General features: G+C 40.5%; 1 protein-coding gene across 1 annotated transcript; it reads left to right on the forward strand.

Moving 5' to 3' along the window:
- The first annotated feature begins 395 nt into the window (after positions 1 to 395).
- Positions 396 to 19,972, forward strand: EXO1 (exonuclease 1). Its single transcript, XM_060243508.1, has 14 exons — positions 396 to 723; positions 2,548 to 2,728; positions 4,324 to 4,443; positions 5,495 to 5,618; positions 7,163 to 7,300; positions 7,957 to 8,169; positions 8,900 to 9,087; positions 10,603 to 10,699; positions 12,786 to 13,005; positions 13,925 to 14,171; positions 15,053 to 15,539; positions 15,770 to 15,871; positions 18,335 to 18,525; positions 19,611 to 19,972. The coding sequence occupies exons 2-14, from the start codon at positions 2,568 to 2,570 to the stop codon at positions 19,750 to 19,752; spliced, it is 2,430 nt and encodes an 809-aa protein (XP_060099491.1). The 5' UTR covers positions 396 to 723; positions 2,548 to 2,567; the 3' UTR covers positions 19,753 to 19,972.
- The last annotated feature ends 331 nt before the right edge of the window (positions 19,973 to 20,303 follow it).

Consider the following 20,303-nt stretch of genomic DNA (forward strand, 5'->3'; position numbering starts at 1 on the left):
AGAGAGCACACACCTAAGTGCTGTCCCACCACTTTCAGCTTCCAGTGTCTGCGACTTTGGGAAGCCAAGGGGGGGGGGGCTCCCAGCAGTACACCATATTACTTTTACTCCCACGCGCTGCACAGGCCATGAACTTAAAGGTGCCACCGGACTCAAACTTTGTTCTGCTGCTTAAGATCAACAGGCTACCCACTTGAACCCTAAGGGCTTTATATGAGTTATAAGAAGCTAATTATGTAAAATGCTTTGAATACGGAAAGCGTTATATAACTGCTGGACGCTATTACTACAAGCTAAGATTGCCTCCCATATGCCGCAGACCAGCGCTCTTTTTGTCCCCCCCCCCTTCGCTTCTGCCGTAAAGCGAGTCATGTACACTACATCGCCCAGCATGCATTCGCTAATTGAAGACAAGCGCTATCACGTTTCTGTAGACTTAGCTGCATGCTGGGTAATGTAGTCTCAGTTTGTCGGCGGCTAACGTGAAAGGAGGCGTGGTCTGGATGTTCGAAAGCGCGCAGCTTGAAAAGGTTTTTTCGGTTTCCCGCGCCTCGTCACTGTTCTTGTAGATCTTCCTAAGAGAATGGGACTGGCTGTGCTGGAGCAGTTGTTTTTTTAACGATCAGCGGCGTCGTCAGTCAGGGACGGACCGGCTGGGACTGGATTGCTTCTTCCCTCCCGTTTTAGAGCTGGGTGAAATTTTTAGCCTCCACTCCGAACCAGGTGGGGAAACTCAGGATACAGTGGTTAAGCGGCCGAGGATAGGGATGCCGCAGGTATTTGTTTTGTACTCCTCTGTTATGAATCCTCCTAGCGGGTATTGTTGCCGGTGGGAGAGGCTGCTTTCTTTGACGAATGACCCGCATACAAAGGGGTTCGGTTTTATTTACTTGCTATCCCCCGCCCCGCCTGCTTAAGCTGCCGTGTCCAGCTGAATTCATGCTTTCTTCGGTAGCATAAAATGGGGCTGACTTTGTTGCCCCGATTCTACCCACGTTTACGCCTGTCCTCGTTTGAATAGTGATTTCTTTGAAGGAAGCCTGTTTCGAAGTGCGGCCAAAGGCTGCAGTCCTACCTCAGGCAAAGTGTAGTGCTATTTTGCATGTGTTGTTGAGCAGGACTGGAGCTTTAAAAACAGGAATTTTCCGTGTACAGTTGTACTGAAATCATGGGGCTGAGTGGGGGAGGGCCGTCTGGTTGCCACTTGTTAAACACTTCTTCCGGTTCTGTTGTTACAAATGCTTGATGAGGATGCAAATCGCTTTGTATTTATTTTATTGCGGATCTGTCTTCCAAAACTGGAGATCCTCTTCTTAGAATTTAGGGATTTGCGCTGTCACGTCAGACTTGCTAAACTTTCAGTCACCATACTTGTAAGCGGAAACAATTCCACTGAGATATTATTGGTAATATTGTGTACCAATTAACTTTAGATAGCCTTTGGCTGGTCCCGAGCAATATGCAGAGATAAAAAGATGTGAGCTGTAGATTTCCTTCTCCCAATTGGCAAGGGGTATATATTTATTGAATTGGTGAGATGACAACAATAAAATATTTTTGAACTAGAATGATAACCAGTGAAAACATAGCAGCCAAAAATTAAATCTATGGCAAGTTCTTTAAAGGACAGTTAGAAGCATATTCCTAAAATTTGCTAAAAGCACTTAGAGGCAGAACAGATGAAAACAGTATGTAAGGACTTTAAACCAGCAAAAAGCATCATTAGCATTGAATCACAAGAGAAGGCAACCCACATGTAGACAAATCATATGTGGGCTTGCAAATATCTGCATTCCACCGGGTGTATATGTTAAGTGGATGTTAATTTCCACTCAAAATTGCTTTCCAGGTATGATTTGAGTTGAAATTGAAGTGGGATTAGAGTACAACTGGCCACTTGGTGCCAGTGACTTCCTTGCATGTCTTTTGCTTGTATATGCAGTCAGTCATCATATGGGATTGATTACGGGTGGGGTGTGCAATGATTGTTATATGCAAATATGTTCTTTGTAAGTTTTTTTTGGGGGGGAGGACTTTAATGTGCTTCTGGAAAAAAAATCCATACAAGATTAATGGAGTAAAACTGGCAGTTAACTGTTGTTTCCACATTCTATTCCTTGCTGATAAGGCACTTTGCATTAGGCTCAGCCACTTTGCATCAAGTAGGATGGTTCATATTTGATGGGAGACCACTAAGAAAGTGCAAGGTTACTATGCACAGGCAGGCAGTGACAAACCACCTCTGAATCTCTTGCCTTGACAACACTATGAAGTCACCATAAATCAGCTGCACCATCAACAAAAGTGGGATAATGTAGTAATCTGGAGATAGTTATTAGGGGTTTAGTGGTGCCTCAGCCAGCATCTAGATCTGCAGGTTTCTTCAGATGGCTAATGCTATAATATGAAGCCTTGTCCTGTCAATTATGTGCGTTACACTGCTTATACCTGTGTGGGATTTCTTCCCTCCTCTGTTTTGCATCATGCCTGCAGAAGGATTATTGGACTAACAATTGTATTTTATCTTGGACTGTGTTTCTGTTTTAGTTTGTTTTTAAAGCAGACTCATGGGAATCCCAGGTTTGCTCCAGTTCATCAAAGAAGCTGCAGAACCTACTCACGTAAAGAAGTACAAAGGGCAAGTTGTTGCTGTTGATACTTACTGCTGGCTGCACAAAGGAGCTTACGCATGTGCCGAGAAGTTAGCCAGAGCAGAACCCACAGATCAGTATGTTTTAAAGCAACTTGATTTACCAAATTGGGGTCTGAGTATGGGGTGCCTTTGCAATATGGCATATAATCCATTCACACCAGAACAGGTGAATCATCTTTGTGGACTTTTCTGGGGCTAATGGGCTGTGAATTGTAGTCTGTAGTTTTGAAAGCAAGTGGTATTCCAGTGGTAAGTGCTGTGGGACTCAGCTTTAGGTGGGAAGACCACAAGTATGCTTAAGTAACACCCTTAATGGTTAACACACAGCTAGGCCTAACTGAGAATAAGTAAAGATAGAAAAGTTACCAACATTCCAGTCATATCTATAACACAAACATAACTTGCACTATGCTTTACTAATCTCTATTGTAACAATAGAACTGGAGGGTTCTTAGAGCCCAAACTGGATTTATCTGGTCAAGATGCATGTGAAGTAGAATTTCTTTCTGCAACATAATCCTGACAAATGAGTTTATGCCACCCTGGCAAATTGTATCAATAATGTGTAGCTGGCTCTTACAATGAAATTATGCTGGATGTTGCAGCCAGTTAGTATTTATTTATTTATAGAGCAGCTTGGTATTGCAGGCTTTGGCTTAGCTCTGCTCTCCATTTATTGCAATAAACATTTTTCCTTCCTCCTCACATGGACTTTGGCTGCATGTCTTTTATTGGCCAAAGACATTTCAGATTTGCAGATCTGTACAACAGTGGAAAGAAGAAGAATTGCGGATTTATACCCCGCCCTTCTCTCTGAATCAGAGACTCAAAGTGGCTTACAATCTCCTTTATCTCCTTCCCCCACAACAGACACCCTGTGAGGTGGCTGGGACTGAGAGGGCTCTCACAGCAGCTGCCCTTTCAAGGACAACCTCTGCCAGAGCTATGGCTAACCAAAGGCCATTCCAGCAGGTGCAAGTGGAGGAGTGGGGAATCAAACCTGGTTCTCCCAGATAAGAGTCCACACACTTAACCACTACACCAAACTGGCTTTCTGCAAGTGGTATTCAAGTGGGGGGAACTGTTTTCATATATTATGCTGAGGTCTAAAGAAAATTCTGCAAAGTCATCATTCTCTGACAGTAAAAAAGTAGAAAACAGAGTGTACCCAATATGCTGTCAAATGCACAAAGTAAATTGGAAGAGGAAGTACCTTTGTGATTGCCTTTCAAACAGTTTTCAGAGGTTTTGGTCTTGTAATAGGCTGCTTAAATCATATTGACAACAGAAGAAGTTAAGCAGCCTGTGCACATGATTAATACAAAAAATCAGTAAGTCTCAAAAAGAGGGCAATTTTCCATTTCAATCTCATGAATAAACTGAAACAAAAGCAGCAGGTGCATTCCTTGGGGTATGGACTGTGACAAATATGATAAAGCTTAATTTAGAAAGCTCAGTTGATGCATGTCCATTACACTCTGTTGGCTAGACTAGCTGTAAGTTCTGTGATCCACAAGGTTAGGATACTGAGTTGATGTGCTGATACTGCAAAGTCTCAGGAAAATTCTGTGTTAACTTCATTGGAGCTAAATTTCCTCTAGTAACTTACATTTTAGTGTAAGATGAAAACTTTGTGCTGGACATGCGACAAATGTATGTTTTTTTTACAGATATGTTATTTACTGTATGAAACTGGTAGATATGCTTCTGTCATTTGGGGTCAAACCAGTTCTAGTATTTGATGGATGTACTCTGCCTTCCAAAAAAGAAGTTGAAAAGTCAAGAAGAGAGTAAGTCGTTTAAATATATATATATACACACACACAGGGTATAATACGCCTTTATCTACAAAAGTGGCCAGTATTGACTCATCACGATATAAAGGCTCAGAAGTCACTCTGAGGTGGGCATCTTGCTGAAGCTAACTACCTCTGGGTCTGATCTGTGTGTGGGAGGTGTCCCACACAGAACCCAAAGTATGCCGGCTTGAGTTGTTTGATGGAAGATCAGCAGGACACAGATGTGTGTTAAGAGGTTGTAGATCTTGTATAAAGGGTTTTTGTTGTTGTTCAGTGCTTTTTTCTGCAAACCGCCCCCTCAATGATTTCTTGATCTGTTCAATGGGAGCAGAACTTGCTGTATTATGATGTCTAATCTACATCTCTGTCTGTTATACTGCTGAAGAATGATTCTGTCCTTGTTGATTTCATTTTTTTAACCCCCGTTTGTTAATCAGTTCATAATACACGCACACATAAAATCCCTAAGGTATTCTTCTCATCTTGGACTTTCCTTTTTACTATAGCTCATCTCCCTGTTTTGAAAAAGCCACTTTAGAGAGTCACTGAACCTTCTGGAGCATCCTTTAATATAGTGTAAGAAGTTGTGTCTGAAAGTAGAAGTTGGGACTGTCTAAAAGGGCACAGATATGGAAATCCAGGCTTCCTCTTAGTTGCCTTTCTATTCTTGTGAAATCCATAGGTGTATTCTATTACCATTCTAGTGGTACTTAAAGTGCAGAGAGGATTAATGCAACTAAATATAAAGTATTTAAATGGCCTCAATGTACCTAATATTGTTAGCATTGCTTTCTAATGAGTTTAGGATTGGGGATCTTAATCCATAGATTTTTACCACCTTTAGATCAAACAAGTCTTGTATAAGTTAGCCTACTCAAAGTCACATGGCCTAATGGACTAATACTAAATTTAACTTCTTCTGCCTTTGCATCGCTTTTTATCTCCATCTATTAATTAATGTGTGAAAAAGCACACTGAGACATGGAAATGTGTCTTTTGGTGCATATGTGCAATTCTGATAGCATTCATTGTTTATGACAAGGAAACGGCAAGCCAATCTTCTGAAAGGGAAGCAGCTGCTCCGGGAGGGAAAACTATCAGAAGCCAGAGAATGTTTTGCACGTAGCATTAATGTGACACACGCTATGGCCTGTGAAGTTATTAAGGTAAGTAGTGGGCTTTGATTCCTAAGCAGTTTGCTACTGTCTTATACATTCTGTATTTCATGGTGGAACATTTCTCTTTCCTGTAGTGTGTTATTCAATGTGGGCGCAGCCTCAGACAGCCCCTTTTGACCATTCTTTTGATGTAGGTAACCCAGCTGGCTTTGGTCAGAAACTGGGCTTCCTTAGAGAAGACCTTCTATTATGCAGTGTCCCCCTGATGAGGTACACTGGATACTTGAACCTCCTGGGATGTCTGTAGAGGGAGGCTGTTTGGGAGGGCTCTTTGCTGATGGCTGGTAGACTGAGCAATTATTAAACTGACCTATTTATTATTGTACCTGTTGATTTATAAGACTGTAATGGAATGATATTTTGAAATAGTAAGGGTGTTAAAAAGTTCAATTATCAGTGAAGTTTTAAAACTATTATAGTAGATACTGTTTTGTTTATATTCTGTGTTATTATAAGAGCCCTGCTGAATCAGACCAGTGGTTCATCTCATCCAGCATCCTGTTTTACACAGTGGCAAATCAGTTCTGGAGGAAAAAGATAAAAGAAAAAACAATGGTGCAGTGGAAAGACAATTTTATTCCAATATCCTAATAACTCCTATGTGTTTTGCAGTAAGCATAGGTGTTTTTAACATACTGGAATCAAATTGAATGCCCACTGCACCACTGTATTTTCTTTGCCTCTTTTCTTCAATTAGTGTGACCATTTGTTCTCTTCCAGTTCTGGAGGACCAATAAACAGGGCATAGATGGCAAGCATACTAATGTGGTGAGAACTGAACCAAAGTGTAATTAATTGGATGAAACTACCCTGTGCCGAAAACAACTTGAAAAGCTGTACATAGATATGAAACTGCCTTATACTGAATCAGAACATTAATCCAGTATTGCCTGCTCAGACTGGCAGCTGCTCTCTAGGATGTCAGGCAGAGGCCTTTCATATCACCTGTTAGCAGATCCTTTAACTGAAGTTGTCAAGGATTAAACACCAGGGACCTTTTGCATGCCAAGCAGATGCTATACAACTGAGCCACGGCTCCTCATCCTCTGAGTAGAAACTAGAGAATGTTTGAGACTAGAGCAAGTGGAAGTTGTTGAACTACTGGAGGCAATGGCGATGTTGCTATGCTGTTGCCTGCCACAGAGGCTGAAGTTTTCTTGACAGGGTTGATCTGGAGTTCATTAACCATTTCCACTATAAATTTTTGAAAAGGATTGTGAGAAAATTGTTGTGAAGGCAATTATTGTAAGTTTCAGACCTAAAAATCAGACAGAAGATGCTCCACTGACAGAGCATAAGACAATTGTGATAGAGAGCATATAGAAGGCTTCCTGGCCACTGTGATGTAGCATGACTTGCTCCTGCCCTACCATTGCCAATTGGGTAGACTGTACTAGACTAGGTGTTTAATCATAGCAGTTGTATGATAGTTTCATAAGTTCACAAGTCAATTGTATGACTTTTTAAAATAAGAACTTGTGTATACCATCAGTCTTTGGGGGCACAGTGTTGTTTTGTTTGTTTCTGTGTAGGCTGCTCGGGCAAAAGGAATAGATTGCATTGTTGCTCCATATGAAGCTGATGCCCAACTAGCTTATCTCAACAAGACTGGCATAGTCCAAGCTATAATTACAGAGGACTCAGATCTTCTTGCCTTTGGGTGTAAAAAGGTAGGAGAAATAACATACTCATGTTGTACTTAAGGCAGTACCAGGACTCAAATGTGCATCAAAGCCCATATCCCTCATGCTGTTTACTCCAGCATAACCATAGTGTTACTGATCTCTTAACCATTTCTGTGAGATGGGAGCAGGCCATAGGCTCATCCCTTTTCTCATCTCTCTTCTCTCCCTTTCCCTCCTCTGTGAAACTTCTCTTCCTTCCCTTGTTATCCTTATCAGTGTTGTATTTGAGCAACCCGAACCAGGATCTGAGTTTGGGTGTGAAGCAAAGGAGAGATATTGACTTGCCTAAGACCTAACTATGCAGCAAAGCAAAATCTGAATTGAGGACCTCCCAAATCACAGCTCATTCTCATAGGTGCTACCTTACTACTTAGTTGAATCTTCTGCCTTTATAAAGGATGAGTTTATATCTAAAAGGCAGGGTAAATAGAAAATGCTCTAGGATCGCTAGAGTGGCTAATCTCCTGTGGTTTAAGGCCCAAGTATGTTCTGCAGAATTTGTATCTGGTTTCTTAGGACCTTTAGTTTGCTAATTTTTTGTGGCCTCTCAGACTAGTACAGAGTCTTTGCAGATGAGGGAGAGTGTGGTGCAGTAACTGGCAATGCCAGGACTTACCTATTGTTTTTTCTTGTATTCAAAGGTGTTTCTGAAACTTGATAAGTTTGGAAATGGCTTGGAAATTGACCAGAATCGGCTAGGGATGTGCAAACAGCTAGGTGATGTGTTTACAGAAGAGAAATTCCGTTACATGTGTATTTTGTCTGGCTGTGATTACCTTCCATCAATTCATGGTATTGGGTTAAGCAAGGCGTGCAAGTTACTAAAAATTGCCAACAATCCTGATATTATAAAGGTAATATACAGTGTTCATGGGATATTGAATCAATTTGTGTTTCCCCAAACCTCCATAGAAAATGGAGGACCTTATTTGGGTGGGGAAAAACATTAAAATGTTTAACATAAATATAAATCTTGACAGTAGTTGCTTTAGGGAAGGTGCTAACTTCAATCATTTGTACACTGAAAGCCCTATCAAAACATTTTTGCTCTTTGCTTAGATTTCTGTTTCTGTGATTTGGTTACTGAGCAGTAGTGTTTTCTGTGAGCTCTAATTCGAGTCGTAGATTATTCAGATGCCTTCATATCTAACAAAGGGAACTTTGACTCTTAAAAGCTCATACCCCGAAAATCTTGTTGGTCTTTAAGGTGCTCCGGGATTAGAACCTAGCTGTTCTACTGCAGACTAACAGAACTATGCTCTGAAACTATATTTTCGAGCCCTGACATTGATGTGGCATGTTTCAAGTGTCTTTCTAACCCATGTGCTGAGCAGAACTTGTTTGTCCCTTCTATTTGCTCTTCTGATGTGATACTCTTTGTCTTCATTCCATAGAGAGGAATACAAATGAGCTCAGTGGATGTCCTAAAACGTTTTCTACCAATCTGGTGAATGCCTGTATATTGGTGTTCCTTGGAAGGAAATAATCATAATAAACATACATGCTGGGTTTTAAAACAATAAGAGAAATGTGTCAGCTAACTAAGTGAAATATATCTTAAATTATTTGCCTTTTCTTTGCTAGGTCATTGGGAAAATAGGGCAATACCTGAAGATGAATATATCAGTACCCAAGGAATACACAGAAGGATTTATTCGTGCTAATAATACTTTTCTCTATCAGTTGGTTTTTGACCCTGTCAGAAGGAAACTTGTTCCTTTGAATCCTTACAGTGATGATGTTGATCCAGAAACACTACTGTATGCTGGGAAGTATCCTTTCCTTGCTGAAAAATGTAGTACATTGCAGCTGTAGTACATTTGCAGCATTTCATGGAATCCTGACACAGTTAAGCATTTCTGAGACTGCTGTCTTGGACAAACTTCCTTCAAAGGGAGCGCCACCGAACTCTGTGGGAATTTTTTTGAATAAGTATAACTAAAATAAAGGTAAAAGCACTATTCATGTGGCGGCTAAAATAATGACTGAGGGGGGGAATCTATGTGGACTCATGTCCACTCTTCATATCTTAAGCAGAGGATGGGAAAGTTCTGTTTTTGTAACAGTACTGAGCACATCAGGGGAGCAAAGCCCTGTCTTCTCCTGTTGTGTGCCTTGCTGGGCTCTGTTACAAGCAGTGTTGTTCTTGCAGTCTGGCTTGTAGCAGCAGAGAACAACAAAATAAAGCATGGGAGTGGGCACAATTTAGTTCCCCTTGCTTTGGTGACCATATTTTAAAAATAGACCTACCCCACCCTCTGCTTTAAATATACATGATTCCCCCCTGCTTCCCCAATAGTATTTAGTTTGGCTCTCAGAATATACTTAGGTAGACATCTTTCTGTCTTTGTAGACATTCCCTTTGCAAAGAACTGCCCCTTCATGTTTTTATCAATATAAATTACTAGGTCAGTTGGTCATCTGATCTCTTGTTTTAATGTTGACATTTGTACAACACTTAGTATTTCTTCTAGGCTGAAATGTTTGTATTGTGCCCTATCACTTAGCAGAATGTCGAAGCTCCTCAGTTCCTATGTTAAATGTTCTGACGGTCTGCACATTAAGAATCTGAAATCTTTTAAATCATTTATTTTTGTCCCTGATTTTATTTAGATTGAATGTGACATATTTCTACCCACTCTAGGATGATGCTAAGCTAACCCTGAGGTAAACCAATACCTTTCCAGTCACAGGCAACTACAACATCATTGCCTATTGGCATAAAAGGTGGTTCCTTAATCTTACTGAATTATCCAGTACTATATTTGATTCTGATGTACAGGTTTAATCTCTTTAATAAAGTGCTTTTGGAAGTAATTAGGTGCTTTATACAGCAAAGCCTTTGTATACACCCTCCTCATGGATTAGAGTTTATCCCTAGTTTACTGTTAGGTCCTGCTCCTGGAACCTACTGGTGAACTGTAATGAAATGAGAAAAATGGAAAAATTTGGATATGCTGAATGTTAAGAGAAATCTCCATTTCCTCAAGGTTGTTCTTTAAATGCTGTTAGCTCTTAAAGTTAAGTTTGTTCAGATACAATTTGGGCTTAATTTCTGGGCTGCTTTGACATCTGGGAGCTTGATGGGAGGCTCCATCTCCGAACAAAGTTGCTTTGCCCTGCCTCCTTGTGCCAGGAGGTGGGACCTAACTGATGCATTTCCCTTCTAATGCTTCACATAGCCGTGTTCACATTTAAGAAAATTTATTGAAAATGGAATCCTCCCAACATTGAAAGAGGGGAATGCCATTAGCAGAACTGTGTTTTTTTCTTAACTCTTAACTTAGACACATTGGTGACAGCACTGCTTTTCAAATTGCACTTGGAAATAAAGACCTCAGTACACTGGAACAAATTGATGACTACAACCTTGATGTCTCAAAGGTAACATTTAAGCTTTTTAAATACATGTGCTGAATTTTCCTTGAGGTTGCATGAGTGAGACATTCTGAATCTTGATATCTTGAAGTAACTTCAAACACACAGCACTTGGTTCACATGGATGTTATACTGTACACTGTATACAAGAAGGCAGAAGTATACTGATCTTGAAGGCAGTTGTATTAGATGGGTAGGAAGCTTTGATCTTAGGGCACTTTTTTAGTATTTTGGTAAGTTTTGGGGCACTTCATGGAACACAAGTACATGCTCATGCACTACACTAGAAATTGATTGCTAGAGACTCAAGTTATATTTGGGCTGTGTAGCCTGAAAGAAGTAGAAGAGTGTGTGTTATGTAATCAACACTCATCTATGAATAGTTCCTTTTGTTTCCTTCTTGGGAAAAAGAGCAGCTGTCTACTGAAGCTGTGTTAACTGCTTGCCTGGAGGCTAAACCACCCTCCTGGATTTCCCCGGAGACAGAGGAGAAAATCTGCTGAGTTATAAGAGGGGCAGTTGAAGATAGAGGGAGAACTGGAGGTCATAGGCAGGACTGTCATAAGTGCAGGAGAGCTATTGAGAGCTTTAAAGAAGGGCAAATTGCTTATGCTGTTTGTTGAAAGGAACAGCTAGCCCGGGAAGCGATTTAAAGAGGTGTCAGAGTGAAAAGAAAGGCAAATTGTTTTGGTTAAAAGTGAGATGTAAAAGTGGAAGACCAGAGAAGACAGTTGCAGCGGAGGTCAAGATAGGAGATGACCAGGGGAATGAGAATGCTAGCTGGAGGGAATTTTAAAGGGAATGCTAGTTCAAGCCTTATAACTTTGCTTTTTGCTGGTAAGTTTCAGGATACAAGCTAATAATCTTTTATTTGCACTGACTGATAACTTGTGTTGTACAAAGAAATTCCTGATGCAGTTGTGGGGTGGATAGAGAAAACCACATCCTCCAAAATAACAAGAAGATAGCACTGAGGAAGGGGCTGTAGAGCATCTGCTTTGTACATCAAAGGTCTCATTCTCAGTTAAAAGGGTCTTTTTAGCATCTTCAGTTAGAAAGGTCAAGTAGTAGGTGATGTGAAAGACCCTCTGCCTGGGCTCCAGAGAGTCACTTCCTGTCAAAGTAGACAAGACATCAATAGATCAATAGTATGATTCAGTATAAGGCAGCTGCATGTGTTTTGGATGCTGAGCTCACTGATGAGTTTTAGGTCAGGATTCAGGGTGGTTTTTAGAAGATGGTTGAAGGGTTGGATCCACTAACAAAACAGTTTGCCATCAGTGGAATGGGACTTTCTTACCTGCTCCTAGTGCAGCCTGAAATGCTTATTGAAATACTGCTGCTGAGGGAATCATCTTCCCCTCATTAGCAGCAACCTGCTAATGAATCAAACCCAGTCTTCTGTTACATGCCTTGTGTAAAGTGCTGTCAAGTTGCAGCAGACATGGCTAAAGCATTTTTGTGGTAGCATTTTGATTTCAGTGAATTCAGTCCTTCCCTGTGGATTTGATTACGTCTTAGAAAAAGCAACTCGTATGCTCTTACATTTTGAAAGTTTGATTACCAAACTACTTCAGGGTGGCTGAGTACTAATCAAACCTGTATAAAAACACTATTTTTACCACTTATTTATGTCTAATGTTTAAACAGAGGCTAGAGAGCCAGTTTAGTGTAATGATTAAGTGTGTGGACTCTTATCTGGGAGAACCGGATTTGATTCCCCACTCCTCCACTTGCAGCTGCTGGAATGGCCTTGGGTCAGCCATAGCTCTCGTAGGAGTTGTCCTTGAAAGGGCAGCTTCTGCGAAAGCTCTCTCAGCCCCACCTACCTCACAGAGTGTCTGTTGGGGGAGCGGAAGGTAAAGGAGATTGTGACCACTCTGAGATTCAGAGTATAGGGCGGGATGTAAATCCAATATCATCATCATCAACTTAATGTAGTTTTCAATGGCTTACTTTGATACATATTTTGTACTAAATACACTTCTGTATCTGTAGAGTGGCATTCTTTTCCTTCAGTTCACTTTCTCTTTTGCCTCACCTGAGTAATTCTTCAGTACATTTTGCTGTCTATCTTCATTTGTCTTCTCAGCCAAGAAGTTGCAGCTGGAATGACAAACCTCTTGGTGAAAAGCCATCCAATTTAAAGAGTATTTGGAGCAGAGACTACAAGCCTGGTTGTGCTGCTGAGATGGTGCCAGATTCTGCACCATTGTTGGAGAGGCTCCCAACCAAAGGCACAGAGCGGCTTATTAGTACTAATGGATTGAAACTTCCACACAAAGCCATGTTGGCAAAAAGGCAAAGGCAAGGTATGACTGCTATATTACTAGAATGGTTACCTGTGAAAAAGAAAATGCAAACCCTATTCCAAAACAGCCTTCAGAAATATTTTTCTCCATGGCATGATTTCCCCCCTGTGTATTTCTTTTGACCATTGAATTGAAAGAATAGGTGGCACAATAGTAAAGTTATCTGACTGCCATAAGGATATCTGAGACATTTCATTTTGCGTGTCGTGTATTTTATTTAATGTCAATGAACTGTGTACTTTTAAAGAATGTTCACAGAGCTGAGTGACCTATCAGGCTACTGACACACAGTGACTTACAAATACTTTGTATGATGCTTTTTCTTGTTTGTCTAAACAAAAAAAGGGGGATGTTTTTCTGATTGCACTATTTCAGCTGTCTTTAAGTTTCTAGTCTTGTCCTTGTTTAATCACTAATCTTAAATTAGTGCACTCTGACCTTCAACAGATGTCTTTTTCCATTAAGCTCCCTGAAATCAATGAAGTGTGTTGATGGTTCAGCTGCTGGCCTGAAATTGTAAAACCACATCTTTGCTTCTGAAGTTGGTAGAACCTCTAGAGGATGCATGCTGTAGAAGTTAGTGTGACATTATTTATTGTAGTAGTTACACACCCGGCTGTCTGCTATAAAATGGCTTGAGAGGATGAAACCTTCGGTCTGCCTGCCAGCCTGTCTGCTACTACAAGCCAGTATATTGATTTAATATTTGGCAGCTCTGTGGTTTGTTTCTTCTGTTACAACCAACATAAGCAACATTGCTTACAATGCAGTCCTATGTGCTGAGTTCAGAGGGGATAACTCCCAGGTAAATGTACACAGGATTGCAGCCTTAATGTGTCTTTGCCAGTCATTCAATGTTACTAAAATTCCTTTCTGTATTTCAGTTTTGACTAAAATATACGTAATTATTTATATCCAGAGGAACTATCAGATGGAGATCTCTTGAGCCAGTATTCCATTTCCAACTCAAAAAAGCCTAGGACAGAAAAGGGTGAAGACATCAAGCACCATGCAGTTGTCAGGGCGGTGACCCCAATCCATGCTTCAGTGCACCCTTCTGGTAACAAAGAAACATCAAACTCCCAGCCTCGACTTAGAAATAAATTTGCCTTTCTTCAGAAGAAAGAGGAAAGTGGTGCAGTTGTTGTTCCAGGGACCAGAAGCAGGTGTGTTTGCTGGAAGTGAATTGCATCAAAATGAAACTATTAAGGTATCACAGAGTAGTAATAGTGCAGTATCCAAAAGCTGAATTAAATTAAATAAACTAACCTCTTTGATCAGTATTCCACAGAATGTTAGAAGATGGGAGCAATAAATTATGCTGCCTTCCTAGATACTCTGTTCACTGAATGCATGCTGCTCTTTTGCAAATCAATTGATCCACGTTTGGACCGGAAATATCCTGACGCACATCCCTACTAACATCTAGCTGCTTTCAACTAAAAATGTCCCTGGGACTTCAGATGCTTTGCTTTCATTTTTTGCATCTCCTTCCTTTGCATTTCTCACAATAGTATCTGCCAATCTCCATATGGCATTGTGTTTCGTTAGCATATATCTTGTAGTTATTTATGTAAATTTTGTGATTGAGGAGAGTGAAAGGAAATGAGTCTAATATCACAGAAGGTCTCATGTTCATCTCCTAAATGAAACTGTATAAAGTAAGGAAGGTGATGAGTCTTCAAACATGCCCATCAGCAAAAAGATATTTGTGCCAGTGTTTTCTGCTATAAAATTGTTCTGCATATTCAGCCTAGGAATATAAGCATTGGCCATTGTGCTGAGAGTACAAGTTAAAAAAAAATGAAGCTAGGAAATGTATCGCCCACCCTTTGACCCCTCCTACCAAACTTCTGACTTAACTTTGTGATAAGGTAAAATTTCTGTCTTAATGAGGTGCGTGATGCCTTTAGTGCCCCAGCTAAAATGCATCCTCTTCCTATGCTGGTACCAACAAGGTTCTAGCTAGGAAAGGCAGAGATTATGAACAGCCCTGATGTGGTAAGAACATTTCAAACCACTGTTTCCTATGTTCTTCTACCGTTAGGTTCTTTTGCAGTATCATGGATGCACCTGATGATATACCAAAAGGTGAAGACCACCAGCCATCCCAGGAAAGTGGAGTGGAATGTGAGGAAGTGGAAAGTTCAGAAGCAAAAGACTGCAGTTCTACCTCCCCAGGGACTGCAGAAGCTGGAAGAGCTGACTCACCTTCTCTTCGGATTGCACAAACAAGCTGTTTCAATTGGTCTAGAAGTTTTGCAGAAAGAACTGGAATGCCCAGTCCAACTCAAGGTGTAGCACTGTTAAAGCAGTTTCACCAACATATATCTGGCAAGACTGCATCTAAGGACTGTAAGATGTCTCGAGCACAGATGTTAAGCTCAACATTTGGTAAAGAGTCTGATAAAGAATCTTCGTTATTAAAAGGACTGGCGTGGTCATATGAACAGAATTCAAATGAGCTTTTCCAAAGCAATCTGAAGTGTCTAGACAATTCTCCAGTGCCCCGTCAGAAAGCTATTGATATCAAAGTAAGATCCATACCAAGTGTTTTGACTAAAGCAGTTGATAACATTTCTGGCTCTATAGGCATGGTACATTTAGGTTGTATTGAAATATAGATGTGGTACATTGAGGTTGTACTGGTTTTATATATATCTTCAGTCACAGTACTTGAAAAAAGTATTATATTTATAGTGTATATTATAGACAATTTAATATTTGCTTTTGATATAAGAAAATACTGTTTTCTTCTAAAAAGGAATCTGCCTGTGGCTCGGAACCAGATTGTAATCTGAATTCTCAGATCTCTCCATTCTTTGAATCATTACATACTGAGAAGGATACAGTCCTCGGAACCCTGGTATGTCACTTTTTAATTTTGCATGTCATATTTGGGTACTATATTGTACCTTTCAGGTGATAATGTGATTATAAATTTGTAGGATTAGGAGCTGCTTCTAGCATTTCCTTTCTGTTTGTATGGATTTCTTACCTGTTATTTCAAAGGTTTTAGGTGCAACATGTCTTTAATCTTAATTATGCAACAACTAGCCTGTCATGTAAATTAAGCTAAAAGGTTGCTCAGGGGTTTTAGCCTATTCTCCCCTTCCCCATGCAGAGAGCTTTGGCAAAAGTGCACCAACTCCTTTTAAGCTGTTTTGAGTTTCAAGGGGACAGAGGAGGAGTCTGGTGGACTTGCTGGCTAGCTTTAGAAACTGCAGCGACTAGCTTGGCAAACGGTAAGAAGTGGTAGGAACTGTAGGGGTGGATTTGCTCCTCTGCTGATCCATGTTTCTGGCTCAGAATAATGCTTCACCCGGCTTTTGCTTCTTCCTTTGTGTTTCAGGCTGGAGCTGCCTTGTAGTTTGGCCTCTTTTCTCCGAAGGAGAGAGAAACTCAAAAAGCCAGTGATTTTCACAGCAGTTTAGTACAACATTAGCTATAGATGTTATGTTTGTGGATCTTATAGATAGGGAAGGATAAGGCAGTTAGTTAATTTTAAATGACCCTGCTGGATTGGAGATATAACATCTGTTAGGAAAGTGTGACTTCCTAGCCTATAAAAGTATTGTAAACCAGGGGGGGGGGGTGTATGTGCAGTTAGTGCATTCCTAAGGAGAGATACACCTTACTAAGCCCATTGGTTTCACTGCCAGTTGGTAAATTTATGAGCCTTTGCCTAGGACTTTGACTGGGGGTGGGGCAGTAAAATCCCAGTTTTTTACCTTTTAAAATTTGGAACCACTTACGAACTGTCACTTTTTGTGTTTTTCCCAGTTTGGGGTAGTGGTTAAGTACACGGATTCTTATCTGAGAGAACCAGGTTTGATTCCCCACTCCTCCACAATGCACCTGCTGATGTGACCTTGAGTCAGTCACAAGTTCTCACAGAACTGTTCCTCTCAAGAGCAGTTTCTCTCAGCTCTCAGTTCCACCTACCTCACAGGGTGTCTGCTGTGGGGAGGGGAAGGGAAAGGAGATTGTCAGCCGCTTTGAGACTCCTTTGGGTACTAAAGAGTGGGGTATAAATCCAATCTCTTCTTCTTCACATGAACAGTGTATCACCTCACACTCAGTGTATCTGTATACCCGGGTAGAAGATGAGCCCCTTCTTTTTGTAGGAAGCTAAAAAAATGGGGGGGGGGAATCATGTTCCTTTCAAATAAATGCAGTAATAAGTTTCTGCTTTGTGGTAGAGATGGAGCCTTAACTTGGCTCGTCTTGATGAAAAGCTTTTCAAGATGCTACATACAATGCTGTTTGCTGGTGCAGACATCTTCTGGCTCTATCCCCTTAGTGCTGTAAGAATCTAACAAACAGTTTCAGGGACTTCTATCTGCTAGCAGTCTGATAAGCTTTACAAAACATTCAGTACCTTGCATATCAGTTCAGATAGCACTCTACATTCATTAGAATTATAGTGACATCTTGTGGTTTATGGATTGACTTTGTTGGGATGGTGTCTTTTAAAACGATATTTCTGTCTCTTGTAAGGTACACAGTATGTTCTTTAGTAATACCTCCAGAACCCCTCTTGCTCTTCAGGACTGTGATCACATACCTAATAATGTACTTTCAAGCCACTTTCAGTGCACTTTCCAACAGGATTTGACTGTGTGAACTGGCAAAATCCAGTTGGAAAGGGCACTGAAAGTGGATTGAAACTGCATTATTTAGTGTGTATGATTGCAGCCCAGGTTTACCATTTGTGTAATACACAAATAACACTTGAGCAAGTCAGAAATAAAACAGTTATAACATACTTTCCTTTACAGTGGGGAAACTCAAGGGGTATCTCTTGGTAGGTCCTGATTCTTAAAAGCATGCATGAGTGTGTATAGAGACTTCACTACTGGGTGACTGAATTCAGCCCTGAAAGCCCAGGTCTGTGCTAAAGGCAGTCAAGGGTTAAAAGAAATGCTTATCCTCTTGTGGAATGTCATGATGGTCTCTGAAGAATGATGCAATGGGGCTATCTCCAGTTCCACAACTTGATGTTATCTCACATGAAGATGAGACAAACATTATCAAAATATAGTTGTATCTGTATGTGTATATTCATTTCTCTTTTGTGCTTCTAATAGACTTGCTAGTTTATATTGTCATGCTATATAACCTAGTACTCCATGTGAGTGTGCCTGAAAAGGGAAAACAAACATGTTAACCCTTTAGTACCAAAATATATGGAACCAGATTTTCCCAATAACTGCTGTGCAAAATCCTGATTTGGACTGAGGCTTGCCATATGAGGAGGAAAATGTGTCTAACCCTTCAGTGACTGAATTTTTCTCAATTCTCTTCCCCCCCCCCCCCCCCCCGGCAGGTTTTTGGATCACATAAAACCAGCCCTGTAAGATCCCAGGTAACAAAATGCAAGTCAGTGATGCCTGCCAAAGTTAGTGGTTTAAGCAAAATAATATTAAGTACAAAGAAGAAAAATCATCATAATGCTGAAAATAAGTCTGGACTGCAGGTGACAATTAATGAACTGTGGAAGAGCTTCCAGTTTAAAAGGTAAATCAGTTTCAAATATTGAAACTAAGTATCTTTCCTCTACTAGACTGTAATATCTGAATCAGATGACTGCCAAAGGTGATAGAGCCAAGTGGGTAGCCATGTTGGTCTGAAGCAGTAGAACAAAGCCAAGTTGCACCTTTAAGACCAAACCTCTAAACCACTGCCTACCAGCTATATGTAGCTCTGCTCATAGTGCCTATTTCCTCGTCTGATGAAGTGTGCTTAGAGCACACGAAAGCTTACATTCTGAATAAAACTTTGTTGGTATTAAAGGTGTAACTTGAGGATCGCTTGGTGTATTGTTGGCTTAAATGGTTTTCTGCCAAAGTATTGTTCTTGAAGCACAAATGCTAGTGTTCCCAGAGAGTCAAAACTGTTGTGTTTGAGGGCTGGGCTTTCCCATGTTTTGCTAACTGTAGAAGGCCTTTTTCTTTTAACCCTAGTCCTTGGTGAAAACCCTTGGGATTTCCTCATTACTTCCCAAGAAGCAGACTTTGTCTTCTCTTACTATAGAACATTCTTCAAGAGCAATTTTTAAGCCAAGTGAAGATTTTAAAATGAAACACCTTGCAGTTGCTATCAGACTTTTTCCTTCCCTTCTTGAGAGCAAATCCTTCCTTGGATGATCTTTTGTACCTCTGCAGTGAATGGGTTCAGAATTGTTTTGTCTGGGAATTTTGTATCCTCTTTTCATACATGTATAAACATGTAGTGCAAGTGAGGTTGCTGCTGTGCTAGAGATAGCATCTAATAACACAAACAGCTTTGGGCTTTGAATGTGCTGCTAGGGGTCTCCCACTCAAGTGCTGTGGACAGTTTACTCACCTGCCTGTCATGAGGTGAGCTCTTGCTTGCTACCACAGGCAGAGAGACGGGAAGACAAACAATCCCTTGCAGCACAGAGGTTGGATTAGTGGCCCACTTTGAGGGAAAGGCCATGGCTCAGTGGTAGAGCATCTGCTTTGCTGACAATATTATTAGAACTGTTGAGGCACTCTCCTTTTGCTCACTTTCACAATGATTTTCACCATCTTATGCGCAAGTACTGGACAGTAATAATTATTTTTTCTTTGATTTTACAGACAATCTGAAAGGCTACCCTCTTGTAAAAAACCAGAACCATTGTCTCCAATCAAAGATAACTTCCAGCTCACTCCAGACACAGTTAATGATCCTTTTAATAAACTTGAATTCAGTCATGTACAACGAAAAATATTTCATTGAACTGAAGTCACAGGTCTGAACAACTTTATAATCACTGGCCAACAGCATCTTCTAAACATATTTGAATGCACTGTTCATGGACAACATGAATCAAAGTAACACTTGTTTCTATTGGGAAATGAGCTGTGTATTTTAGAATTCATCAGAAATTTTGTCAGTTTCTGTTTTGTAAGAAGCAAAATGTTTAACAAAGGCAAAAATAAAACCATTTGTATACAAATTCATCTTTTGACTTTGAAAAAGAAAGCAAATGTTTTCAAAAGACAGACTGCAGAGGTGATAATTGAAAGATTCAGGTTACAAAAGTTTGGTCCATACTTACGGTTGGGTCCTACAGATTCATGATTTTTTTCTGCTTGTGTGAAAGGACTTTCCTGTTCTTGCAGCAGCCTTCTGAATACCAGAAAGCATCTGTAGAGGGTTTGGGGCCCTGCAACCTTCCCTTGAATTTCATGGCACTTTCCTGACAAAGGTCTCTGACCCTTAAAGTACTGCTGGGGAAGATCATTTTGTGCAAACTCCTTCCACTCCTGCATACAGAGGATCAAATA

The sequence above is a fragment of the Heteronotia binoei genome, chromosome 1 (genome assembly GCF_032191835.1).
Source record: "Heteronotia binoei isolate CCM8104 ecotype False Entrance Well chromosome 1, APGP_CSIRO_Hbin_v1, whole genome shotgun sequence".
Classification (NCBI taxonomy): domain Eukaryota; kingdom Metazoa; phylum Chordata; class Lepidosauria; order Squamata; family Gekkonidae; genus Heteronotia; species Heteronotia binoei.

Coding starts and splice junctions, on each gene's coding strand:
- EXO1 (XM_060243508.1), top strand. CDS start 2,568: ATGGGAATCCCAGGTTTGCTCCAGTTCATCAAAGAAGCTGCAGAACCT. Junction 5,619..7,162: donor TGGCCTGTGAAGTTATTAAG/GTAAGTAGTGGG, acceptor GTTTCTGTGTAG/GCTGCTCGGGCAAAAGGAAT. Junction 14,172..15,052: donor GTTCCAGGGACCAGAAGCAG/GTGTGTTTGCTG, acceptor TTCTACCGTTAG/GTTCTTTTGCAGTATCATGG.